At 41.5% G+C, this 27,984-nt stretch overlaps 1 protein-coding gene across 5 annotated transcripts in view; it reads left to right on the forward strand.

Annotated features, from left to right (window-relative positions):
- RASGRP1 (RAS guanyl releasing protein 1) overlaps positions 1–27,984 on the forward strand; it is a 78,063-nt gene that overhangs the window by 36,708 nt on the left and 13,371 nt on the right. For all 5 annotated transcript variants that reach the window (XR_004057173.1, XM_030929713.1, XM_030929711.1 and 2 more), the window contains 10 exons: positions 2,629–2,734; positions 9,655–9,717; positions 10,599–10,730; positions 12,676–12,829; positions 16,092–16,265; positions 17,319–17,435; positions 21,019–21,294; positions 23,556–23,636; positions 26,090–26,194; positions 27,051–27,160. Coding sequence is in view for 4 of the 5 variants with exons in the window: in XM_030929713.1 (XP_030785573.1) it covers positions 2,629–2,734; positions 9,655–9,717; positions 10,599–10,730; positions 12,676–12,829; positions 16,092–16,265; positions 17,319–17,435; positions 21,019–21,294; positions 23,556–23,636; positions 26,090–26,194; positions 27,051–27,160 (1,318 nt within the window). In the remaining variant the exon portion in view is untranslated. The remainder of the gene's footprint in view (positions 1–2,628; positions 2,735–9,654; positions 9,718–10,598; positions 10,731–12,675; positions 12,830–16,091; positions 16,266–17,318; positions 17,436–21,018; positions 21,295–23,555; positions 23,637–26,089; positions 26,195–27,050; positions 27,161–27,984) is intronic.

Raw genomic sequence — 27,984 nt, forward strand, 5'->3', positions numbered from 1 at the left:
GAGCAATGAAGGATAATGCCTAGGTTTGTAGTTGGGGTAACTGACAGGATGGTTGGTGGTGCCATTTCTGGAGATGAGGAAGATGCGAAGAACAGTGAACTCGGAGGAGGGAGAGGTCAAGAATTTTGTTTGAATGAGTTAAGTTTGAACTTAGACATTGAATGGGATTTGCCAGGTAGGCTGCCGGACATACTAACTGGGTAGTGAAGGCTGAAGATACCATTTGGGCAGTCATCAGCATATAGATGGTATTTTAGCCAAGGGACTAAATGAATTCATCTAGAATAAAGAAGTGAAAGTTTTATTTTTAATTTAAAATTTAAGAAGTTTTAAATTTTAAAAACTGTCAATAAATAAAAACAGCAGCAGGAGGACTCAGCCACAGAGCATGCTGACATTTAAAAGCTCAGCAGAAAAAGAGGAGACAGAAGAAGAGCCTGAGAGAGAGGCTGGGAGAGTGTGATGTTATGGAAGCCAAGAGAATAAAGTGTTCCAGGAAAGAGAGTCATCAACTTGGGTTGTGTTGGGTTGAATGCTACTGAGTCATAAAGTAAGATAAGGACCAAGGAGTAACTATTGGATTTGGCAGTGTGGAGCTGATTGGTAACTTCGAAAATAAAAGATTTAGTGGAATAATGGACACAGAAGTCAAATGGAATGATTGAAAAGTGAATGGGAGAAAAGAAACTGATAACAGTGAGGTTTTGCTAAAAATGGGAATGGAGAAATAGGTAGCTAGAGAGGATGAGAGTTTAAGGTTCTGTTTTGTTTTACTTGGTTTTGAATTGGAGATCCAGAGTCATATTTAAATGACAGTGGAAATAAACCCACAGAGAGAAAAGTTGATGCTGTGGGAAAGAAAATGGACAAATGCGGGATCAATGTCCTTGAGAAAGGGGGAGACCCAGAGCACAGTGAAGTGTTGGCCGTCCATGCTAACAGAGGAAGGCAGGGGGTAAGGGCAACAGACTGCCAGTGAAATGGTGAATTTGGGGATGGGAAGACGAAAGACACTGTCAGTTTACATATATTATATATATTTTGTTGTTGTTTAATTTTAATATATATGCTTTTTAATTATTGAGATGGCCTCACACTCTGTCACCCAGGCTGGAGTGCAATGGTGTTATCATAGCTCGCTGCACCCTCAAACTCCTGACCTCAAGCGATCCTCCCACCTTGACCTCCCAAAGCACTGGGATTACAAGCGTAAGCCACTGTGCCCAGCCACTTATATTTTCTCAAGAGATATGACTTCAGGTCATCATTTGAGGAGCCAAGACTTCTGAATCCTGAGCCCAAAAGCACTGTCCTTCATTTGCCATTTGGTACACTTGAAGCAGAATGAACATGATAACCCCTTTAATCTCATGTATTTTAACGAGTAATACAGCTGACAAAATTCATGTATATTCTTTCATTTGATACTCTTGCCCTGAATAATTGAAGTTCCCAGTCTGGAACAGAATTCAGTTTGTATAAATGAAGACACTATAATGAAGGGACTACTTACAGAGATGAGAGTGGAATTAAGAGATGTACCCAGAAACTATCAACAGTCAGAAGTCATTACCACCCTTGAGGCCAGTGGGTCAAAGGAGATTAATAGTATTAGATCCAACGAGAGCTGGTGCCATGAAGGGAGGACCAGCCAGCGTGATCATTCATTGAAGAGATATGCAGTCACTGTCAGGGGAGTGGTGTCAATGCAGAGAGAGAATGAAAAACAAATATCCTGACTTCCCTCCACTCCCGTGTCTTGCTGGTGCTTCCCAATGGCTAACCCAACTGGAAGCTAGCTGGCAAGTGAGTGGGCTGTCATGGTGAAAGAATCGACCTGGCAATGAATAACCAGCACAGCTCCTAACACTTCATGCCATAAATGTTGAAAAGATTTTGAAAACCACTCCAAGGGGAATCTTTTTACCCAATGCCAGTGTATAAATGCATCTGATTATTTGGTGCCAGCTGGGATTTGGAAAGCCTGGCTAACCGTGTTCTTTAATACAAATCATCATGAGTACTTGTAATCACTGGCAATCTTAAAATGTAATGTTTGCCCATGGTCTTTTATTTCCATCCAGAGGCATATTAACCATAAAACTGTAGAAGCGTATATTTCAGGGCCCCTCACTTGCATTAGCCCCTTCCCAGGCCATGGGAGGACCCTAGAAGTGTATTCATATGGTCATTTGTTTTTGTAAAATTTGTAAAGGTAAGATATTTTAACTGCAATCTATTAAAAACCAACTTTTCTCACTTTGACCTTAGAGAAGTCTCTCCCTGCCCCCACCCCGACCAGTTATATGAACTTTAGGCCCCACAGAACCTGGATCCGCTTCTGCTTTCAGTGAGACTCAAGTGTGCTGATGCAGATTTTATCCCTTTCCTGATTTCACCACTGTGGAGAGGGAAAGGGGTAATTAATGAGCATCACAATGGACATTCTGCAAGGGGAGAATGTAGTGGGAGGATGAGAAAAACAGAGGGGGGCGGTGCTGGGGACAAGGGAAGAAAATCACTGTGCCTGAAGGATTGCACCTGAGTCATGGAGGGTGTGCAGGTGTCTACCGGGTGACTTACTTTCCTTCCAGGGCCTAACGCAGGTGCTGCTGTTTATATTTTCAGATGCGGATGGAAACCTGTGTCGAAGGAACCACCTGTTGCAAGTCGTGCTGACCATGCATCGGATTATCATCTCCTCTGCAGAACTGCTCCGAAAAGTTGTCACCCTATATCCTTTAACGTAGAGGCTGGCAATCCCAAAATGGGATCTGCCCAAAATGTAGCTTGAAATTCGAAGCATGCTTTTATTTTTATTGGTTTAAAATAACCCTGAGTGGCAAATATGTTCATATGTTCTTTCAGGGGTATGGGTGCATGTGTTGGGGGTGTGTTCGCGTAACCTCTGTTGGGTGGGGCAATGTTATTGATACTGATTGCTCTGGGGGGTGGTCAAAGAAATCAATATGCAAGCACAATCTTCAGTCTCTTAATAGTAAAAAATACTGTTTCTGTCGAGTGTCCAAAACAGACATTCATCCTGTGCAGATTGACACAAGTGCAAGCATGACTCAAAGGTACATTTCTTTCTGGCTTTCCTGTCCAATACTTCAGCTTTCTCCACATTCTGAAGAAAGATTCCCAGTGCCACAGCATCTGGAGAATCTGCTCGGGCCTTATTGCTTCAGGCAGGAGGACTGACTGTGCCAAGAAAAACCTGCTGGATTTTAACCTGATGATGGGGTATGAATCAAGCAGGGTGGAGAAGGCTCCTGCTTTCTTCTCGCTGATGACACTGTGAGCAGCAACCCCCACAGAAGAAGAGTTGTAGGCGGAGTGAGACCGTTTAGCACCCGAGGCTCAGGTCCTTGGTACTGTGTCATGACTTGTAGCTGCTCTAACACTTTTCCACTCTCCTAACTCCCCACGTTTCATCTTACAGCACACAGAAAAGACAAAAACCATCAGGACTGAATCCCTTCTCTATGCCTATTCATGAATCTTTACCTCTCATCTCAAAGGAGGTGTTCTTCAGTGGCACACAAAGTCGGGGAGCATTGGGAGAAGTGCACGTAAATAAGAGGTGCAGGTCATAAGTGGGTGCCTCTTCTGCAGAGAATTTTAAACTGTCATGAAACCAACTCAAAGTCTACTTTTTATTAACTTCATGTACCAGTGATTATAAACAATATCAGTGATTAAATATTCCTCCCTAAAAACTTGTTTGTTGGCCTAGGGACTAAATTGTACCTGGGGTGGCTGGGCACAGTAAGTCACCTGTAATCGCAGCACTTTGGGAGGCCAAAGCGGGCAGATCACTTGAGGTCAGGAGTTCGAGACCAGTCTGGCCAACATGGTGAAACCCCATCTCTACTAAAAATATGAAAATTAGCCGGGTGTGGTGACACATGCCTGTAATTCCAGCTACTCATGAGGCTGAGGCAGGAGAATCACTTGAACCTGGGAAGTGGAGGTTGCAGTGAGCTGAGATTGCACCACTATACTCCAGCCTAGGCAATGAAGTGAGGCTCTATCTCAAAAAACAACAACAACAACAACAACAACAAAACAAAATTGTACCTTGGAGTTCCTGCCCTTAGTGCACTACTGGGTGCCTACACAGTGGGGCAGACCCCCGTCTCCCCTTCCCATGGTCCCTCATACTTCTTATAGAATCTTACTCCACCAGCTATTGCCTCTCCTATACTTTCAAACTCTACCTCTTCAATGGCACCTGCCTCTTAGCCTAAAACACATTCAAGTCTCCTCATCTAAAAATCAGCTCTTAACCCTACCTCCCCTTCATTTCATTGTTAGGGTTAAAAATTTGATGTGAAAGCGTCTTAAAATAGTCTACACTCAGTATCTCCAATCTCTTTAGTCCTCCTCACTTCGTAACTGTGTTAAGTTGGCCCCCAGTATTTGAACTTTCCGCTGATGTCACCAGTAACCTCCTAACTGCAAAGCCCAATGGCTTTTTCTCATCCTTGTTTCCATTGACCCCCAGAAGTATTGGGCATGACTGACAACCCCGTTCTCCTCCCAGCTGTCCCTCCAGGGCTCCTAGAACTACACCCTCCTGGCTTTCCTACCTCTTGGGTTGTGCCTTCTCCAGCTTTTCACCTACAGGCTTCTTTGAGCTCTGCTTACATATAGGTATAATGTCCTAGTTTTCCTTTACTCAGCTTCCTTTCTGTGGGTGATTTCTCACCAGAATTTCTACCACAGTTTCCACCATTCTTCTGTGCTGATGGTGACTTTCAAGTCTGCATTTCTCTAAATTAAACCTTTCCTTTTTTTCTTTTTTCTTTTTGGAAATTGGTGCGGGGAGAGGGGTCTCACTCTATTGCCTGGTCTGGTCTCAAACTTCTGGCATCAAGTCATCCTCCCACCTCAGCCTCCCAAAGTGCTGGGATTACAGGCATGACCACTGCGCCCAGCCATCTAACCTAAACCATTTTTCTTAGGTTTATACCAGTTTGTCCTGCTAACACTTAAGACAATATATTCATTAGCTCACTGTCCCCACCCACAGCCACTACCTCATTAATTCTCCTTTGACACCGGTACAGCCTTGTTTTGCCTAACTAGGCCACATTCTGAGAAATACATCATTGGGCAACTTTGTCATTGTGTGAACACCATAGGGTGTACTTACACAAACCCAGCTGGCGTAGCCTGCTACAATTCGAGGCTAGATGGTACAGCCTGTTGCTCCTGGGCTACAAACCTGTACAGCAGGTTACTGTACTGCATACTATAGGTGGTTGTAGCATGATGGTAAGTATTTATGTATCTAAACATAGAAAAAGTATAGTAAAAGTATGGCACAAAAGATTAAAAAACGATATGTATGGGGGGCACTTACCATGAATGGAGCCTGCAGGACTGCAAGTTGCTCTGGGTAGTCAGGGGTGAGTGGTAAGTGAATGTGAAGGCCTAGGACATTACTGTACACAACTGTAGATTTTATAAACACTATATACTTAGGCTATACTAAATTGATAAAAAATGCTTTTCTTTCTTCAATAATAATCTAGCTTACTGTGAGTTTATAAACTTAATTTTTAAAACTTTGACTCTACACACTACAGATGTGCAAAAATATATTCTTTATATTCTATAAGCTTTTTTGTTTTAAAAATGTTTAATGTTTATTTACTTTTTAAACTTTGTTGTCAAAATCTAAGACACAAATACAGTAGCCTAGGCCTATATTGGGTCAGGATTATGAAGACATGACGAGGCAACAGGAATTTTTCAGCTTCATTTTAATCTCATGGGACCACTGTCATATATATGTGGTCCATCATGGACCAAAATGTTATGCAGCACATGAGTGTATTTTCATGGTCAATTTCAGTTAATAGTGTTAGTATCTACTCTTGCCTAAACCAGTAACATCAGAAGCACTCTTGACTTTTCCCCTGCTTTCATCTCCCACAGTCTGTCACCTGATCCTGGGCCTTTGACTTCAGAAATGACTTATCTGGTCTCTGCTCTCCATTCCTGTGCCATGCCTTAGTTCATGTCTCTGCAGTCCCTCTCCCGGACCACTGTCCCATACCAGTCTTTGTATCTACATGGTCCGCCTCCCCACCTCATGGTAGCTACCCTTGAAATTCTTTCCTACAAAGCACATTGGGCAGGCCATTGCTTCTGAGCCTCTGCAGGCTATGGAGTTAATGTCAGCTCCTTAGCTTGCCAGGAAAAGGGCCTCCTCAGTCTGTCCCCAGCGAGTTTTTCCTGCTTCATTCCGTAGCTCTCTGAGAAACCCTTTCCCTTCCTCACTGAACTTCTCAACATACTGGATGTAATAGGGCCTTTTATAATTCCTGTGCCTTGAAAGCCTTTCTACCCTCTTTTTTCTTTAGCAAGCTCTTTCAGTACCCTTCTGGGAAGCTTTTCCTGACTTTTCCAGCCCTTCTCCCCTTTTAAAAATACTTCTAGTGTTTTAAAGTAGTATTCTTGATTGAAAATCTATTTAATTCCTTTGATTTTCGTTTTGTATTGCTTAAGTCAAAGTGTATTTCTCCTGTTTCTGGCCTGGATGTAGTCTGCGCTGAAAAACCCACAGAGTGTGAAGTGTTCTTATTCTGTTAGCGAAATGAATCTGTCTACCTAAACTTCAGTCCGTAAGTTTTGCAATGTAATGGCTATGTACTCTGGTCTTTGTAGATGACCGTTTCAAGTAAACTGCAGAACTTTTGTGTCTAGCTGCTGTGATTTCAATCTGGTTAATAATATAAAAGATGGCAAGGGTACTGAAAAGTTGATTGAATTACAAATTAAGCAAGATACAAATATATTTTTGTATTTTAAAAGTACGTACACTGTAACTTACCTATTTGTGTGTCATCTCCCCCGCTAGACTCTGTTTTTCAAGGACAGGGAGCAAGGCTTATTTGTCTTATATCTAGAACTTAGTTTAGTGGCTATTTCATGGTAGGACACTATAAATGTTGCATTACTATGGGTGCAAACATTGGGATACTTTTTATATTTACAAGAACTTTTACATGTGATAAAAATGTAACCTGGGGTAGGGGAAGGGATTCTGAGAGTATGAAATAATACTGCTGTAATGAAAGCCAGGTTAAACATTGAAGGCAAAATTATTTTCTTTCTTTACGCTTAGTTTCCCTGTTCTCTGACCTGGAAGTAATACAATTTTTAGTTAAATAAGCTCAGATGGTCTCCTGATTTCCGTTGTTAAAAGAAGAGAGGGATAAATTTGAAAACATGCTTTGAATAGTTTAGATGCCTGAAAAGTACAGTCAGAACTGTACTGGCACTTTATAGCCATAGTACTAGCTATGAAGAGAAGAAAAAGGTCTGGGGTCTGAGGGTTCCAGCAAACATTGAAGTTTACCAAGATCAGCAGATGCCTGAGCCTCTTACTGTTTAGCCTGCATGTGCTGGTGTTTGTTTCAGCTCCTGAATGAACTGAGAAAGAGGGTGCCCTGCTCCCGTGGTGGGCAGCCTTTGCCATGGCATAGGGGCTCTAAGGACCTCTGAATGGCATTCTGAATGGTGCCCAGGCTCAGCACTCACATGTAGACTTACTGGATTTACAGCATTGATGCTGCGCCACAGTGTAGCCAACGTGCAGCCAATGTGCACTGTCAGAATACAGTTTTGAAGGAAAGGATGAGGAGCCACTGGGAGAAGGTGAATGACACAGTAAAAGTCACCATGTCAATTGAATGTATCTACTTAGCTTTAAAACAGAAGTGTGGTTTTTCTGCCTTCCCCTTTAAAATGGAAGAATAAAAATTTCAACAAGTAGAACAAATGATAAAAATATAGAATCTGAGAGGTATTTATCTATGTGCCTTATGCCTGAATCTCTCTGCATTGAAGTGATGCATTTTCTTAGTGATGTGGCATAAAGAAACATAAAGCCATCTCATTCTCACTTCTACCTTCCCACCCAAAGAAAGGCAGTCATAAAAACTTTCTACTTCATGAAGTCTGCCAGTTCCCTGCGCTTATTTTTATGTCAGTTACCTTTGTTGATATGTAGGGTTTTGTGGGTTTTTGTTTTGGTGCTGTGATCTAAATAAAGGGCAGATTTTATAGGCAGTACATCTATTAAAATGTAATTTTTAAAACTAGAAGTCATTTTATTAAAATTACAAATTTTATAACCATAGTTCTTGTTTAGGGTTTCAAGTTTAGCTTGCAGATCTTACTGTTTCTGTAAGTCTAGCATGTTTCAGCAAGCATTTTTAAGGGACTCTGAAAAATGTTTCATTAATTTCAATAATGTTAATTAAGTATTTCCAATGGTTTTAAACTACAGTTCTGCATTTTATATCTTAGATAATTTTTAAGTGCTTCAGATACCTCCCTGAATTCTAAATAGTCTTTTTATAAACTCTAATAGATTAAATTTATAAACAGTAAAGCTATCATTATTTTAGATGTTCCAAAGCTATGCATAAACTTAATAAGGTTTCAATTTAAAACCACAAGTCTAAAGAACTTAATTATATATTGCAAACTGAAGTTTCAAGGCTATCATTCTAATATGCTTTTAAACATTACAAGCATATATAATTTCAAAATGCACAGATTTCCTTCCTAACCAAAAAGATGAGTACTACGATTTTCATTCTCTTTTACTTTTATTTAACTCTAAATTTTCCAAAGGTTAAAATATGTACACTCACAGAAGGAAGACCAGTCCTGTCCCAGTTAATTAAAATGTTTGCTCGGTTGTTCACTGGATTCCTCTCATGGGCCCAGCTGGAATTCACTGAACCCTATATTGTAGTCATTATGCAGTTTGTAGAAGGAAAACAAGGCATGGCCTTTACCCGCACACAGCCCACACAGCCCGATGCCTCATCTGTTGATGGGAAATGGCAGGACCTGCTCAGACTCATCATGGCATTGGAGTTCTCATTTCTTTCACTCTTAAAATAAATGAATATTTTCTTCCATTTATCTTTAAAGATATGTGAACTTGATGAGATCTTGCTATTCTTTCATATTCTTGGAATGCTCAGAATGAAAAGGATCCTTAAGGTGATCGCCAGTTTCGTTTCAGATTCTTCACACGGTTTGTCCGACTTGCCGTTACAATCTGTGAGGTCCGTCTACTGACATCTTCTAGGTGTATATATTGTAACTTTCATATTACTGTTCTTCATTATCATGACTATCTGAATATGTGTTTCTTCCTCTTCGAATTCACTGCATACATGTGTTTCAGTTAAAAGAAACATTTGAAAAGATAAATGGGGCTGCTGTTCTTTCTTTTTTTCCTGCTTCATTTGTCCTTCATAGGGGCTGCTTTTTGAGCACAGGCAAGGAGTCATTTGCCCCTTCTTCACTTCTTATAAGTTACCTGTCCTGGGACCTCTTTACACGATTAATTTCTCAGTTCTGCGGTGCTGCTGCCTCCTTCTGTAAGCCAGGTTGACATGGGCTGGAAAATTACCATAATCGCCTTTCTAGGCGATAATATGCATACAGCTGGACACATCAAGTTGGTTTTTATCCTTTGGCCAGAAAGATAAAGCATCACATTTTCATTTTTTAGAAAAAATATTTTGGGAGGTAGTTTCAGCAAATACTTCCAAAGATGAAAAGTTATTTGATGTCTGTAACAGCGGCCTCCATTTCCCTTAACCACAGCCCTACCTATAAGGATGCTTTGGCAAAGAATTCACCAGGACTTTGCTTGAAGATCTGCTATTTTGTAAGGTAATATTTTTTATGTATTTCAAGATTTTGTGGAGCAAGGTGAAATGAAAGGTGAAGCAAGGGACTTTCTCTGCCTTTCCTGACTCTATAGAACACCTTTGGACAGACAGAAAAGAGTAGTCCTTCATAACAGTGAATTTTCTCTGATGTACCTGAGCTTAATTATTTTATACCAACCTTTTTTCAGTCTTTGGTATCAAATGACATAAAGGAGGGAACAGAGAAATAATTAAAGGTCTGTCATTTTCTTTACTTTTATTCTTAATTATACAAGTAATATAGCTTACTATAGAACGTTTTTTAAAATGTAGAAAAGAATGTAACTATAATAATGATCACTCATATCCAGTTACCTATTTTGGTATATTTCCTTTGTCTTGTTTTCATGCCAGTTTTTTGAGATGAAAATATATATGCGGCTTTATATCCTCTAGTTTTCACTTAACTTTATAGCATGAGAATCTTCTCTAGTCATTAAAGATTTTTTGTAAACATTCTTTTTAATAGCCATGTAATATTCGAATATGATAAAGCATAACCTATGAATAGATTGCCTCATTTGGGACATTTGGTTTATCTATAATTCTGTCCTTTGTAATCATCTCTGACCCACAAGATTGTGCCTGAATCTTTGTCATGGCTCCTTTGATTGTGATATGCCTTACCCTACCACAGCATTTGTGTGGAGGGACAGAAGGTTTTCAATGGATAGGTTTCTTCCTTCCCTGCTCCCACCCCAGCTCCTTCAGTATACTAGTAGATGAATCAGACTTTGCCTTTTTCCGAGTTCTCTTTGTGGCAGTAGATTCCTTTGTGAACCCAACACATTGTGAGCCCTAGGTATCAGTTTTGGATTGTGTTTTTTAACCCCCTTCTTGTAGGTATTGGATAACAGAATTCTGGGTCATGTTTAAAATGGATGCCAGCTTGACAGACACTATGGAGGAGTTTCAGGAACTGGTGAAAGCTAAGGGTGAGGAGTTACACTGCCGCCTGATTGACACAACTCAAATGTGAGTGTCAGGGTCTTGACTCATCTTTCGAAACCACCTCCTTCCTGGAATATAATCCCATTTGCTTGCTAGGCTTCTGACCCCCAGCGGTGACTGCTGCTCTCTTTCACCACTCTGAGAAGCCCCTCACGTAGGCAGGTTCAAACTGCCTCACCAAAGTGAAGGCTTGGCATTTAACAGAAAAGCAGAGAAGCTGCACGGTGATAAAGCACTAGGTGACTTACATCCAAGAGCAGAAAAAGTAAGTCCCAGTCAAAATGAAATCAGGTAGCAAGATATTGACTAAAATTAATCCAGATCATGAGAAACTGAAAGTGCAAATGACTGAACTCACACTTAATGCCAGGAGGCACCCCTGAACTTATAAATAGGGACAGGACTGCTAAAAAAACGCATTCAGGAGAGGGCTTATAACATATATGGATGTCTATGAAAGACACTTCAGACTTCCAGAGCCGGATGGGATCCCAGGAATGTTTTAAATTATTCCTTGGAATTCTTATTTATAAGACTGACCCGTTCTGGGAAAATGAGTGCCTTTCCTAATTAGGGGGAGGGGAATGTATGCACTGTATGCCAAGGTTTTCACAGTGAGGCTGCTTTATTTTGAAATAGTACAAATCCCTAAGACATAGACTTCTAGAACTGATAATATATTCTAGAGATCATTTCATCCAACATCCTGATTTTTCTGACTGGGAAATTGAGGCTCAGCAAGAATGTGACTCCTCCGGGGTCCAGCTAGTTAAGCTAGTGACAGAGCAGCAGCTAGCCTCTGAGGCCCTGTCCGTGATGCACTATAGCCACGTAGAAATGATTTCAAGATTACATTTCAGAGCCCCCAAATGAGTCCGTTTATCAGTTTGGATTCTCTGTACTTCTCTGCTTAAAATTACACAACTTGAAAGATAAGAGATTATTCAATAGTTTCTTCATTTTAAAGATGAAATTAGAGCCCAGGGCAATTCTCAACCCCAGGTCTCCCTGTCCCAATATTTCCTAGCTGACTTTTCTTGACCAAAATTTTCCACAGTATATTCTGTAGGAATTATTAGTCTGTGGGATATTACTTGGCCAGATATAATTGAGGAATAATGAGTTATGAAGTTTCCTTTTGCAGTGCTTTTCAGCGTGTGTAATATGCTCACTGGCCAAAGAGGCTACAAAATTTATAGCACTTCCCAAGCTCATTGACTACAGAGCCCTTTTATCAAGAGATAAGGTTCCCAGGAATCCCAGTTTGGAAAAGACAGGCAACCCGCTGTCTTTCAAAATGGGGCCACTTCCCTTTGCTTGTTTAGTGAAGGAAATTGAATAAGAAATGCACGGGTTGATTACAAGAAAATAATGGGGGCAGGGAGCACTCTAGGGTCAGCTAGGCTTCCTTGATCATTTCAGTAGCTGAGGACATTTGAGGAGAATGACACAACTCTGCCAAGAGTGACCACATGTTTCTACACGTGATTCCCTCCCTTTATGACATCTTCTCGCTGTGGTTCTTTGAGCTCTTCCTGGCATGAAAACTGTCTCACTACCTTGGGATTTCCAACCAGATAGAGAGTCCCTATCTTCACATGAGATTGAAGGAACACACAAGTGGAATGGAGGGAGCACACATACCACAGGATACACAAAGGGGCCAGGACCAAAGGCAAGGAAACTGACCGATACCTGAGACTCTTTCCTTCCCACTGCCTTAAAGTAAACTCATTTATCCTGTACCCAACTGCACATTTAAAAGGCTCACTGAAAACCAGCAAGACCTCTTGGTTGCTGCCATGGAAAAAAACTGATTTGGAGAAACCCTGTGAATGCACTGTTTTGGCCAAGGAAAGGTAGCTAATGGTGTTTTGTATATTCTTGTGAAAAATGTTAACGGATTTACTTGCAAAAAGCGATTTATTCCTTTTCCCTGTCTTCTCCCTTTCACATTTACCCACAAAAGCAATGCCCGTGACTGGTCCAGGAAACTTACTCAAAGGATAAAATCAAATACCAGCAAGAAACGGAAAGTCTCCCTGCTCTTTGACCATCTGGAACCAGAAGAGCTATCCGAGCACCTCACCTACCTTGAGTTCAAGTCCTTCCGAAGGATATCAGTATGTACCCAGGGGGCAGGAGAAAAATCTTCCCTGGGATATTTCTGAAAATAAAATGAGAATTCAACAGCCCATCCACTTCATAACCTTAGAGGCCCCCTCAGTAGTGGCAGGCTTTCCTGCCAGACATCATAGAGTCTGGAAAAATCAGTACCATCTGAATTCCTTTGGTTGTGACTCCTGTGCTTCTCCCATCTCCCTTCTTCCATGCCCCCACCCATACCATCCCACCACTCACTCAAGTTACCATACTGTGGGCACACATCACACATACACATACACACACACACACACTCTCTCTCTCTCTCTCTCCCTCTGCCCCTCCCCCCTCCCCTCCCTTCATACCCCTGATAATCATTAGGCTTCAATAACTCTTTTTTTAATCTTCCTCAAAAAAAGAGGGGGAGGGCAGAGGGGCGGGGAAAGGATATGTCCTCTCAGAGTTTGAATTCATTCTGGGGTAAGCTTTGAATGGCTCTGGGAAATCCCAAAATAGATTCTACTGGCCTAGCTCAGAACATACCTAAATCCTTGAAGTGGTGCTGGCCCAGAAGTCACTGTGATTCTAGAAGCTAAGCTGTGCTGACCCCTAACCTTTCGACTGGGGCAACTAGGCAGAGTCAAAGGAAGAGAGATTTCAGTTGATCATCAGGAACAGAAAGAGTACACAGGTGCATCCTGTCCTCACTGCAATCCTTGAAACTCCATATGTGATCCCAAAGAACACTAGTTCTATATAAGAGAACTTGTCAACGTGTCAGATGCCAACAGACCCTCACTGGCCAATATGCTTTCCTGAGAAACGAAACCCTTATTCCACTTAGCCCCTAACCCTACCAACAGATACAGTCTTCACCTTCGTGCTAAAAATAGAGACCACCTAGTTGCTGGGTCCATTTATTAAAATGGCTGGTATTCTGGTGAGCGAATGGAGGCCCAGAGGGCTGCCTTAAACAAGGTCGACACAGCTGATGACAGTCAGAGCTGAGGCTAGGACTACATGCCTCTCTCGGTCGGTCACCACTAATTTATTGAGCTCAGTTGTGTCTGGAAGGAGACCTGCAAACCAGGTTACAAAGGATAGTTTACATTTTCATTCATAATGTTGACATCCCTTCTGTTTTCACACAGCTGTTTGGCCAGTCAGTCAGGAAGCTCCCAGCTTCCATTTGGAAATAACTTCTCCAAGCATTAACTCTCCATTCTCTGCACCCCTCAGTACCCCAGACCCAAATTGAAAGGCTCTGCCTGGGGAGTTCCCATTTGGCAGTGCCTCCCCTGTCGGGGGAAGGGGGGAAGGACAGCAGTCAGAGCTGAGAGCAACTGAAAAAAGCCATGTATCACACAGGAAATCTGAGCTCTGCAGGGGTCAAACTGGCAGGCTGCTTGGTCAGGCCTGCAGGATGTCTGCTTGATGCCAGTGCTCACATCAGTGGAGGCAGAAGTGAAAAATCAGTGCAGAACAAGGAATCCCAGCCAGGGTCCCCAGGGGTTCAGCAGTGTTCTATTTGCAAGTAAAAACATCAGTTTCAACCTTCATTTCTTTTGACTGGCATGGTCCCTTCAAAGAAGACTATTTCAGGGCATTTTGGTTTTTCCTGTACAGTGCTGAACAATTTTACCAAACACAAGTTTTCTCTCCAACATGAGGTTGGAGGGAAATTTATCTCTGCTGTGAACGGAAAGGCATTTGATATCTTCTGTTTATTATAAAACTTCAGGGGTAGTGAGGATGTTACTGGGATAATTCTTTTTTTTAAAAAAAAGTGGATTTAATGTTACATTTATAGTGGGAGGGGTATATTAAATGTATCCACTGGAATATGTTAATTGAATGAATATTTTCAAAATATATGTATTCAATAAGTTGTAGCTACTTTCTTTTAGAACCAGTAAGATGTTTGCTTTATATATCTTAAGGAGCGATTTTGGTCCTACTCATAGGCTTTCCACCCATCAGCAGCTATAGCACAGTAAAATGGGACTCAGTTAATTTGCAACTATTTTATTTGGGTTGTGACTTCTTCTCATCTATATATTTACTACTTAGGCAGAACTAAGGTGTACTGTAGTAACAACCCCCCCCCCCCCCCCACCTCCTGCACAATCTCAATGGCTTAACTAAGCAAAAGTTTATTTTTCAGTCACACTGCATGTCTAACATGGGTCAGCAGAGGCTGATCAGAGTTCCCCAGGAACCCAGATGATGGAGGCTTCATCTTGCCAGAAATTTCCAAGATCTCTGCAGCAGTGGGAAGGCAACAAGGCAGACCATTCACTAGCTCTTACATCTTTCCCTCCAAAGTTACATCGCTTCCACTCAACGTTCTGCTGGCTGAACTATGTCATATGGTCACACCTTCTTTCAAAGGGAAGAGTTGGAAGTAATTGGGGAAAAGCACCAAAGACTTCCATAGGAATGTTGAAGAAGAACAAAACAGACTGTGCCTCCCTCTTGGTTATACAATTTGAGCAGAGGGATTCTTTGTGACAGGGACACAATAGCTACAAACATCATTTAGACTAGATCTTCAGGGACATTTCCAGTTTTACACATGCTGTTTCATTGTCAACCATAGTCAATGCTATTGTCAAGCTGGGAAACCATGGTCAGCGAACATATAGCTAACCACGTTTTATGTACTCCATTTGCCTCTGTTCAGGTTGGTGAGAAGGAAATACAAACAGGCTTGTATTAGCGTGAGGTTCATAACTACTCCACTAGCGCAACCTTACATATATGTAGCACTTTAAAAAGTTAAAGCTTTCACACATTATCTTCTTTGATCTTCATAACAATTCTATGTCCTAGATAGGGCAGATTTTATGATCACATTTTTAAGGTAAGAAAACAGCTGAAGATTTGTTTTTGTCAGGGGAACTACCTTTTATTCCCTTAACCTTTGCAGCAATACTGATCTTTATTCTGTACTGTATTCTTTAGAATTTAGAACAGTTAGTAACAATATCTACTGAAAGACAGTATTTGGATTAACTAATGTGTCTACACATCCACTTATTCCTAATAACTTTCGATGAAGAGAGATCACGCTGTGGGTAGAATAAGAAAGATTTTCCTCCCATCATGCTTGTTGGCAGGTGGCCAAGATGCAGTAGAAAAGGGCCAGGAGCTCCTCTGTTCCATGGCAGTTCCCAGCCATCAACTGAGCAGACCTGACTTGTCCCTTAAATCTTCTGGAATACCGGAGTACAGTACTGATAGTTTTTTTTTTTTTTTTTTTTTTTTTTCCTTTTCCTGCAGTTCTCTGATTATCAGAATTACCTTGTAAATAGCTGTGTGAAGGAAAACCCCACCATGGAGAGATCTATTGCTCTGTGCAACGGTATCTCCCAGTGGGTACAACTGATGGTTCTCAGCCGCCCCACCCCGCAGCTCCGAGCAGAAGTCTTCATCAAGTTCATCCAGGTGGCTCAGGTGAATAACTGGTTTGAGACTTTTGGCTTGGGCTATGAGGTACACCTTGTATCCCCTTTTCCTCCAGCTTAGCCTGTTAGAGCTGTTTATTTCCCTCCTGAACCATGGTGGGGGGTGGGGAGGATTGTGTGCCTTCAACCCGATCTAGATATGGTGATTTGTCTATTCTTCCACACAAGGACAGTGTGGAGGGGAGGGGGCCATACAGGCCATATCAGGGGTCAGGATCCAGTTTTGGATCTGTTTAGATCTTTAACATTTTTCGAAAGATGCTTACCAGCCTACATTATTTTCCCGAGTCTGGCCCACATGGCAAAGGAAAGGGCAGTTCTAAGATTTACTGGAGCTGGACCAGCCTGAATTGTCTTAGGTCTTTGAGCCCATGCCGTGCTGAATGGCTGCATTTAATGTTTGAGGGGCATTTTATAAGAGGAAAACAGGTACTATGAACCCATATTTGAGTTCCTGAGATTCTAGCTTCTCTGTCCCAGTTACTGTCCTACATAGGCACTGGCATTGCATGGGAAAATAAGGCAAAGTCCTTACCCTCAAAAATAAAAGTCTGGTAAATTTGAAATAAATAAAAGATTATACTTAATAATATCTTTCTTCAACTCTGGATGGTCTAGATCAGTGTTTCTCGAAGTCAACAGCCCTGATCTTGGATCACCTGCTCTGATATTAACTAAAGGTATATTAAAAGTACAGATCTCCAAGCCTAACCCCAGATCCAGGTAATCAGAATGTCTGGGTTTGATCCAGAAACCATTGTGTTAAACCAATACTTTAGGTGATTCTAAGAAAGCACTGATCTAGAAGGTGGTCCACAGATCAGCTACAACAAAAGGAGAGAGATGTAACACCTCCCAGATTTGGAATCCACCAGTCCGAATTAAGCAGAAGGGGAGACATGGACAGGGAATTGCAATGCTTCATAACTAGTCTTCAACCAGTGTAAGGGAGACTCATGGCACAGAGACAAGAGGTAGCCTCTAAGCTCCCCATGTAACTGACATGTACAGTGACTGCTGTCATCTGTCTTCTGTGTCACAGAAGCTCCACCAACTACAGAACTTCAATACACTGATGGCTGTGATAGGTGGGCTGTGTCACAGCTCAATCTCGAGGCTCAAGGAGACAAGTTCGCATGTCCCACATGAAATCAATAAGGTCAGTGCTACTGTCTTCTCTGGGACCCTTAGCAGCATTCTCAGGACGTGTGCCAACATTTTCTCCTTGGGGGGACAGCCCAGAGAGCATTTCCAAACCACACCATCCCTTGTCAACCGGGCTAAGCGGCAGGGAGTCAAACCTTAAGGAAATCCAAAGGATGGAGAAGTCACATTTTTTAGAGTAACTGTGATTTTGTCTGGCCTCACAGTGTCACTGCAAACGTTCCTGCTGGACCAGTTGAAACAATGCGTGCCTCTTCCCATGTGCACAGGCCACTGAATATTCAGTTACCATCTTTGACAGGTTCCCTCGCTGCAGCTCTTTGCTCTAAAATGTGTTCTCAAAGAGAATTGTGGTTCGGTTGACCATAGGTCAGTTCGCACATTGAGTGTAGTTATATAGTGATATGTTAAAAACCTAGCTATCCAGAACCCTTAGAGAATGACATTCTGGATAGTTGAATTTTACCAGATAATTGGATATGAGTTCTTCAGATACCATTTTGTAATATGTAATGTTTTATTAATGAATATTTTTCTTAAATGTCCTGTGCATTTTCCTACATTATTAGATTTTACAGAATATACTTTAATCTTTTATGACATAGGGCTGTTTTGCTTGTTTCTCTTTTTTACAGAAACAGGGTCTTGCTCTGTCACCCAGGCTGGAGCATAGGCTGGCATGATCATAGCTCACTGCAATCTCAAACTCCTAGGCTCAAGCGATCCTCCCACCTCAGCCTAGCAAGTACCTAGGACTATACGTGTGCACCATTATGCCCAGCTATTTTTTAAAATTTTTGTAGAGATAAGGTCTCCCTATGTTGCCCAGGCTCGTCTCCAAGTCTTGGCCTCAAGCGATCCTCCCATCTCAGCCTCCTAAAGTATTGGGATTACAGGCATGAGCCACTGAGCCCAGCTGGAGCTGCTGTTATAAAATATAAACCACTGTGATATACTGAGGATATAAATGTATGGCATGGGTTAGATAATGTCTGCTCTTTGAGCACTTTCATCTCATGTAAGAGGACCTTACTGTACTCAAGCCCCGATCTTTCCAAACAGGCATGAAGAGGAACTCTCTTTTTAGGGAGAGATACCGGAGCTCACTGCCCTATCTGTTTTTCCCAGGTGTTCAGCTCCCTTTTGGGGAGTCTTTTATCTGTTATCACAGTGCTGGGCCTCTGGGGAGGCCCCCCATTTCCCAGTGGTCTGATCAAAAGGGCATCATCTTTAGTCACTTCTTCATTCCTTAACAGTTCTGCTGAAACCAGGCGCAGCAGTTGAAAAGATTGCCCGCGTCTCAGGTGACAGAGAGAAACAGTCACAGAGACTAAGAAGCCTTTGAGTCGGTTTAGCTTACAAGAGAGCGCTTGCTGCTCTTCCGCTTGGCGTCCCCCAGAGCAGTGCTTCCTGTAGTAGCTACTTGACCCTCAGGGTGGTCTGCATAGTGAATTAGTAAGTCCAGGGTTGAAGCAAAAGTCCCCAAGTTGTTGATTTCACCTTCGGAGGGGAATAAAAATATCTCTTATCATTTTTGCTGTTACACTCTTGTCGTGGGAGTCCCTTCCATGCCTAGGGCTCACCTGCACCATTGGTAGAGGTTTATGAGGAAGCTCTCTTGCCATCTCCCAGTGATTTGAAGGGGTCTGACTCCAAGAACTCCAAGCTCTTCACTGTGGAGAAATGGTATTTTGTAGGCCACAATTTTATTAAGTTTGGGCACTGTGTCTAAAAGGGTTACAGTAGTCCCCCCTTATCTGAGGTTTTGTCTTCCGTAGTTTCAGTTATCTGAGGTCAACTGCAGTCCAAAAAAAATTTAATGGAAAATCCCAGAAATAAACAATTCATAAGTTTTATTTTATTGATTGATTGACTGATTGATTGAGACAGTCTCATTCTGTTGCCCAGGCTGGAGTGCAGTGGTGCAGTCTCGGCTCACTGCAATCTCCACCTCCCAAGTTCAGGCAATCCTCCTGCCTCAGCCTCCCAAGTAGCTAGGACTACAGGTGTGCGCCACCACGCCCTGCTAATTTTGTGTTTTTAGTAGAGACGGAGTTTCACCATGTTAGCCAGGCTGGTCTTGAAATTCGGACCTCAGGTGATCCGTCTACCTCGGTCTCCCAAAGTGCTGGGATTACGGGCATGAACCACCACGCCTGGCCAATTCATAAGTTTAAAAATGCATGCTGTGCTGAGTAGCATGATGAAATCTTAAGCCATCCCACTCCATCCTTTCTGTGACTCCTTCGTATCAGTCACTAAGTAGCCATCTCGGTCATCAGATTGACTGTCATGGTATTGCAGCGCTTGTGTTCAAGTAACTCCCACTTTATTTAATAATGGCCCCACAGCGCAAGAGTAATGATGTTGGCAATTTGGATATACCAGAGAGCAGCCCTAAAGTGTTTCCTCTAAGTTCTTTACTTAATAAGAAAAAAAATTGCTGAGGTTGCTAAGATCTAAGAAAGAAGGAATTGCATCCATGAAATTGTGAAAAAGGAAAGAAGTTCATTCTAGTTTCTCTTTTGCACTTCAAACTGCAAAAGTTATGGCCACAGTGCATGATGGGAATGGCATTACATTTGTGGGTGGAAAACATGAACAGAAATGTGTTCCACTTGACAGCAATCGGGTTTGCTACTATGCACTGTTTCAGGCATCAATTAGGCATCTTGGACTGTATCCCCCTAAGGATAAGAGAGGACTCCTTATGTTGTATGATAACATGATTGGCAGACAGTCACTTCATGTCTTTGCTTCTGAGAAAGCTGGTTATCACTCGTGGGGAATGGATTCTGTGAACTGCTTGCTGACTTGAATGACATGTGATTGAAAAGAAAACCAGATCTGGCTGCTCCCTTTCTGTGCTGGTGAGCATCCGTTCCCACTTCCAGGGTTGAAGCAGGGTGTAACCTCTAGTGTCCTCTCTCCTGTCCTTTGCTCGGAATGGATCTGGTCTATTCAGTTTTTTAGTTCAAGGTTTTAGTCTGTGAATGGAATGTCACTTGCTTTCTAGTCACAGGCCCATTCTGAGAATCCTGAAAGGCCCACCGAGCACCTCATAGAGAATAACACACAATAGACTACTGAAGCTCCACTCTTAAAACACATGCTCTTCCCCATGCCAGCGACATTTCCTGACATCACATTTCAACTGTTAATCAATGCAGTGTCTCTGGAAGCATTAAGACACCAAGGAAAGGAATCACATGGCTTGGGGACAGGAGTTGGAGGGATAGTGTTCACTACATATTCTTGCACCTTTTAAATTTTTGTATCAGGTCCTTATTTTTGAGAAGACATTTTAAAATAAAAGTGATAAAACCCCCATTTATAATGTTTAAGTAATATAATAGATTCAATCATATCTTGTGTTTGTAAATATATTCTGTGATATTTGACATAGCTGAGGTTTTAATTGGGGAGTCATAATCTGTACCGTTTACATGAATTACCCCCTGCTCAACAAATTCTGGATGGGATGAGATCACCGCAGGTGATGCAAATATGCAAGGTGGTCATTACAGACAATACACACTACCTAGCGGGTACTGTGATTGGTCTGTTCTGCTTTGTAGGTTCTCGGTGAGATGACTGAGCTGCTGTCCTCCTCCAGAAACTATGACAATTATCGGCGAGCCTATGGAGAGTGCACTGACTTCAAGATCCCCATTCTGGGTGTGCATCTCAAGGACCTCATCTCCCTGTATGAAGCCATGCCTGACTACCTGGAGGACGGGAAAGTGAATGTCCACAAGCTACTGGCCCTGTATAATCATATCAGTGAATTGGTCCAGCTGCAAGAGGTGGCCCCACCCTTGGAGGCCAACAAGGACTTGGTACACTTGCTGACGGTGAGGTTCACACAGGAGAACAATTACTAAGCACCTTCTCCGTGCCAGGTGTCATTCTATACACCTTACCAAATATTAGCTATTAATCCTCACTCTATGAAGCAGATACTATTATTCTCTCCAACATATAGATAGGGCTACTAAGGCACAAAGATATACCTTGCCAGAAGACCACACATTATTAAGTAGCAGAGGCTTGATACAGACCCAGGTGGTGGGACTCTAGAGGCTATGCCCTTCAGACTTCTAGGATTGTTTCACTACCCCTACAAAAGCAGTCCTAAGCTCTCTGGGAGGAGCTGATGGCAAATTAGGACACAAGTCTTCGTAAAAGATGAAGAGAATGAATGTGCTCTCATAAAAAGGGCAGGCAGTAAGTGAAAAAACAAAAAACACCCAGAGTTATTATTTGGTTCCTGGCTTAGATCTTTGCTTTTGGAGATATTCAAGTGAAGGGTAGATGAACACTTGTCAGTGGTGTGGGAGACCAGGATTTGCATCTTGAGTATGGGGTGAGATCAGATGAACTCCCTTCCAGACCTGCAGTTCTGTAGGTCACCAGCTGTGTGACTATGGACATATAACCCTCTAAGATTCCTCTCCTCAGAGGGATTAGTCTCTGGGATGACTTCTAACTTCTCTTCCAGTTCTAGTTATACAGTTTTTAACCTGCTGTTTTTGGGGAGTAGAATAATGATCATAACCTCTTTCTGCCTCACAGCAGCATTGCTATAGAACCCTGGGCTTCACACCAGCTGGCGTGTGATCCTAGCCTTCACTTATTAGCCAGGGGACCTTGGCAAGTCTGTGCCTCAGACATCACTTGTAAAAACATGCACTGAATCTTAACATTCTTTGGATTATAAATCTTGTGATGAAAGCTGTGAACCCTCTTCCCAGAAAAATGTACATAAGCCATATATATATTTATATATCATATATTTATATATAATATATATTTGTTATATATTTATATTATATATTTATACATTATATATTTATATATTATATATAAATATATTTATATAAAAATATATTTCTATATATTATATATATATATTTTTTTTTTTTTTGAGACAGAGTCTCACTCTGTTGCCCAGGCTGGAGTGCAGTGGCGCCATCTCAGCTCACTGCAAGCTCTGCCTCCCAGGTTCCCGCCATTCTCCTGCCTCAGCCTCCCGGTAGCTGGGACTACAGGTGCCTGCCACCACGCCCGGCTAGTTTTTTGTATTTTTAGTAGATATGGGGTTTCACCGTGTTGGCCAGGATGGTCTCGATCTCTTGACCTCATGATCCATCCACCTCGGCCTCCCAAAGTGCTAGAATTATAGGCGTGAGTCACTGTGCCTGGCCTATAAGCCATATATTTTTAAATATGCATGTAATTTCAAGTTCTGAACTCCTTGAAGCCTATCCATAGACTCAAGGTTAAGAATAAGATTATTCCTAAGGACTTCTCTTCTAAAATTTTATAGTTCTAAGATATATGGAAACTCATTTACTCTTTTTCTTTTCTTTCTTTTTTTTTTTTTTTCTGGAGACAAGGTCTGTCTCTATCAACTAGATTGGAGTGCAGTGGTGCAATCTCAGCTCACTGCAACCTCTGCCTTCCAGGTCCAAGCCATCCTCCCACCTCAGCCTCCTGAGTAGCTGGGACCACAGGCACATGCCACCACACCCGGCTAACTTTTGTATTTTTTGTAGAGACAGGGTTTTGCCATGTTGCCCAGGCTGGTCTCAAACTCCTGAGCTCCAGCAGTCCACCTGCCTTGGCCTCCCAAAATGCTGGGAATACAAGCATGAGCCACCATGCACCCAGACTCATTAACTCTTAATAGCAATTAATAGGTCTTACCATTTAAACTGAATTTTATTGTTGGACTCAAATTTAATAGTCTCAGACCATACACACCATCCTTTTAGATCATCTTTCTGCTTTGAGAGAGAACAAGTGATGTATTGGTCATCTGTCCAGACAAGGCCTTTGGCCTAAGCTCTATATAGAGGCTTAGATTTAAATCATAGTTAAAAAGAGAGCCTCCTGAGATATGTTCAAAATTTAAAAACATTTTAATGAGAAAGAAGTAATGCTTGCCCTATTGCAGTAGTAGGTGTTATACCTGTTTTGTGAATTTTAAAAACAAACTGTTTAGAGCCTAAAAGAGTAAACTACTGGCAAGGATAATCCAAGAAAGAACCATCAGTCATGGGAGAGGCAAACAGCATCTTAGCAATGAACCCTGTTCTGCTTTGATCCGCAGCTATCCCTGGATCTCTACTACACTGAGGATGAAATCTATGAGCTTTCCTATGCCCGGGAACCAAGGAACCACAGAGCTCCAGTGAGTTTTTCATGTTAAGACTCCACATGTAACAGGTGCTTTACAAGCTTCTCCTCGAATTCATTCATCCTCAGGAACAGACTTTCGGTTCCGTTTAATAAGTATACTGTTTTTCTTAAGTGCTCAACTTTATGCTAGGAACAGAGAAAACTTTTCAACATATGTCTGAGGAATAGTTGCTGTCCATTAAAAAGCTGTGATGTAGTTGAAGAGATAAGCCTAATGTGTAACCAGTGAATAACTAGTGAACAGTAAATAACTATATCATCAGACCGCCAGGTGTGGTGGAATCAGTCAGTGGTTTACAAAGTAGAGAAGGAAGATACTACTGTGCACCAGAGTGACATCCCCTTCCCATTAAGAAGCGTCCCCACATAAATTTCTTTTCTGATTCATTGATGATAATGAGAGTAATATGCATACTAATCAGAAGCTAAATTTCTGAAGATTTTCGGGTTGGTAGATAGAAAAGCCCCATTTTCCTGTAATGTTCTGGGTGAAAAGAACAGTCTGCTGAGTCTTTTGACCTCCTATGCTGAGAAGTCCTCAAAATAGTACACAGTCCTGGCACTGCCCGCAGTAGGAACTTCACAGGTTATCTGCCCTGCCCTCCCACAGGCAAGTAAAATCATTTCAGTCTCCTGGGAAGTTTCCAAACCCTAAAACAAGTGCTACTCAAGGGAAGAGAGTTACCCACACTTAAGAAATCCAGCTCGTGTATTGGGGTGGCTAAATTGCACTCCTCCACATAGAAAGATCAAGTTCTAGCATTCTATTGTAATGAAAGATTCGACTGAAGATATTTGGTAGATTCCATTTTCAGGTTAGAGGCATTTCAATGGAAAGGGTACATTCTGTTTTTTCAAAGAGATTTTAATTTGGGCCAAGTTTCAAATACAGTCATGCACCACATAATGACATTTTGGTCAGTGATAGACCTCATATATGACAGTGGTCCCTTAAGATTATAATGGAGCAGAAAAATTACTATTGCCTAGTGACAGAACCGTTGTGACATTGTAGCAGAACACATTACTCACTGTGTCTGTGATTATACTGGTGTAAACAAACCTACTGAGCTGTAAAAAGTCTAGGTCATACACTTATGTACAGTACCTGATACTTGATAATAAATATCAATGGTTTATGCACTTACTATATAATACTTTTTATCATTATTTTAGAGTGCAATCCTTCTACTTAGAAAAGTTAAGTGTAAAACAGCCTTAGGCAGGTCCTTCAGAAGGTGATAGCTCCAAGCATGTTACTGCCCCTAAAGACCTTCCAATGGGACAAGATGTGGAGTGGAAGACAGTGATATTGATGATCTTGACTCTGTATAGACATAGGCCAGTGTGTTTAATTGTTTGTACCTTAGTTTATAACAAAAAAAAGTTTTAAAAAATTAAACATTTTTAAAATAGAAAAAAGTTTGTAGAATATGGCTACAAAGGAAATAACTTGTATAGCTATACAATGTGTTTTAAGCTAAGTGTCATAACAAAAGAGTAAAAGTTAAAAAAATTAAAAGCTTTTACAGTAAAATAATTTATCATTGAAGAAAAAAATTTAAGAAACTTAGTGTAGTCTAAGCGTACAGTATTTATAAAGTATATAGGAGCATACAGTAATGTTAGGCCTCCACATCCACTCACCACTCACGACTTGCCAGAGTAATTTCTAGTCTTGAAAGCTCTATTCATGGTTAAGTGCCCTATACAGGTGTACCATTAAAAAAAATTTCTATACCATATTTTTACCTTTTCTATGTTTAGATATGTTAAGATACACAAATACCATTGTTACAATTGCCTACAGTATTGAGCATAATAACCTGCTGTATAGGTTTGTAGCCTAGGAGCAGTAGACTATACCGTATAGCCTAGGTGTGTAGCAGGCGATACCATCTAGCTTTGTGTAAGTACACACTGTGGTGCTCACACAATGACAAAATCACTAATGACACATTTCTCAGAATATATCCCAGTCATTAAGTGATGCATGACTGTATTTAGAAAAGAGCTTGTCCAAGCTTCAGATTATTTTTCTTGTGTCTTCCTGCCTTTTAGCTAGGCTTTTCCTTATTCACATTTCTACTGCAGAGTGACTGGAGAATAGAGAGGAAGCATAAATGATCCACTTTACTCTTTGTTGATAGCTCTGACAAAAGGTTTAATGGAAAGGGAATTGCAACTCAGGCAGATTGAGAATTTCAAATTATCTGTAGCTGCAGATAATGTATGTGAAGAACACTCTGGAAACTGTAAAGCACAATACCTTGTTAGCCAAAATTATTAGTAGATTTCAATTGCCTGTGGGTTCTCTGCTCCTTGCCACTGAACATAATTGAATAGTGTCCATAAATATAACTGTCAGGTAGTGGGAAAAGAAGGAGCTACAGGTTATAATACTGCATTGTAGTCATGAGGATTTCTCTAAATATTTCATTTTAGCCACTAACACCTTCAAAGCCACCAGTAGTAGTGGACTGGGCTTCTGGAGTATCTCCCAAACCTGATCCAAAGACCATTAGCAAACACGTCCAGAGGATGGTGGATGTAAGTACGGCGGTGTTTCAGCACACAAAAGCAAGGCACTGCCTGGCTCAGTTTTGTATGTGGGGCAAAGGGGAGAGGAGAGCACAATGGTGGAAATATGAAGGCAAGAAACTTGAAAGGAACCACTTACTTCTCTTACTGTGGCTTTAGAACAATTCAGAAGTTACATTTTGACAACACACACTGGCATCATATGAAAGCAGTTGTGCCTCCCCTTAAAGACCTAGCAGAAGAGCATATGTTTAAAGGTTGTCAGTTGATTTAGGAGTACAGAAGTAATGGGATACATTTGGGTATAGTAAAGGATAATACAGTAAACCTAAAACTGAAACATTTTGTACTGCTTGATTCAATTCTCTGTGCTAATTGCTGAGGAAGGGGTATACAATCTCATACTTCTGCATTTATCCTCGTGGACAACTCCCGTGTAACAACAGAAAACTAAGAGCATAACAGTGAGAAACAAGAGGATTAAGAGTGGGGACAGTGCACTTCCAACTGGGCTGTCTGTAGAAGCTTCTCAAAGAAGATGCAACTGGAGATGAGTGATGAAAAAAAGGGTAGAGTGAAGGGAGAACATCCTCTATGTAGTGAACTAGGAGTAGCCAGCATGACAGTATAATTGGTGTGCTAATGATTTAAAGTACATGGCCACCCTCCAGATGCTGCTACCAGCAAAGGCCTGAGATGTGACCTGCCACATCTTTGCCACAGCTAAAGGAGCAGGTTTCCCTGTTCCTCTTGTTCAGGTTATTAAAAGCTTTTATCCAACTGCCCCAGCTCTTCGTCATCTGACCTAAAGGGAGAGAAGGCTGGTTTCTCTTTAGTAATCACCAAAAAAACTCCTTTTTCACAGTCTGTCTTCAAGAACTATGATCACGACCAGGATGGATACATTTCTCAGGAAGAATTTGAAAAGATTGCTGCGAGTTTTCCATTTTCCTTCTGTGTGATGGACAAAGACAGGTGAGGATTTGTACATAGGAAGATGTGGTTATGAGCCCATTGGTGAGAATAGGCTTATAGGTATGTCACTAGAAGCATTTGAAAACTCAGATGTGTTGCTGCTGCGATCACTTAAGAACAGACCATAAAATATGCATGCTTTAAAAAATATTCTGGGCTGGGCACAGTGGCTCACACCTGTAATCCTAACACTTTGGGAGGCCGAGGTGGGCGGCTCACCTGAGCTCAGGAGTTCAAGACCAGCTTGGCCAACATGGTGAAACCCTCTCTACTAAAAATGCAAAAATTAGCCGGGTGTGGTGGTGGGCACCTGTAATCCCAGCTACTCGGGAGGCTGAGGCAGACAATTGCTTGAACCCGGGAGGCAGAGGTTGCAGTGAGCCGAGATCATGCCACTGCACTCCAGCCTGGGCCACAAGAGCGAAACCCCATCTCCAAAACACACAAATCCCAAATTGAACATTCCATAAATCTGCCACTTTAGAAATAGTCAACTATAAAGAAAGAAGTTTAGACTTCCTTCTTGCTTTGTCATTACAGATTTTGGAAATCAACTAATACTTATTCATACTTTGCATATTTACTTTTCTCAAGGTTAAATAAATTCTATCTTGGTTCTCTATAGGAAACCAATTGTATGGTTAGTGGGTTCCAGTTAGGTACTGTCTAAAGTCAGAAACTGTAGCATAAGACATTTCCCTCCCTATACACATGTACATTTTACATTGTTTCTTTTTCAAGTCTTATAGATAGTGGTCAAGTTAGTTAGGAAAACCTAGTTTGGCCAAAGAACACCTCTGTGGAAATGACTAATGCTGCCTCAC

Source organism: Rhinopithecus roxellana, chromosome 5 (assembly GCF_007565055.1).
Source record: "Rhinopithecus roxellana isolate Shanxi Qingling chromosome 5, ASM756505v1, whole genome shotgun sequence".
Lineage (NCBI taxonomy): Eukaryota > Metazoa > Chordata > Mammalia > Primates > Cercopithecidae > Rhinopithecus > Rhinopithecus roxellana.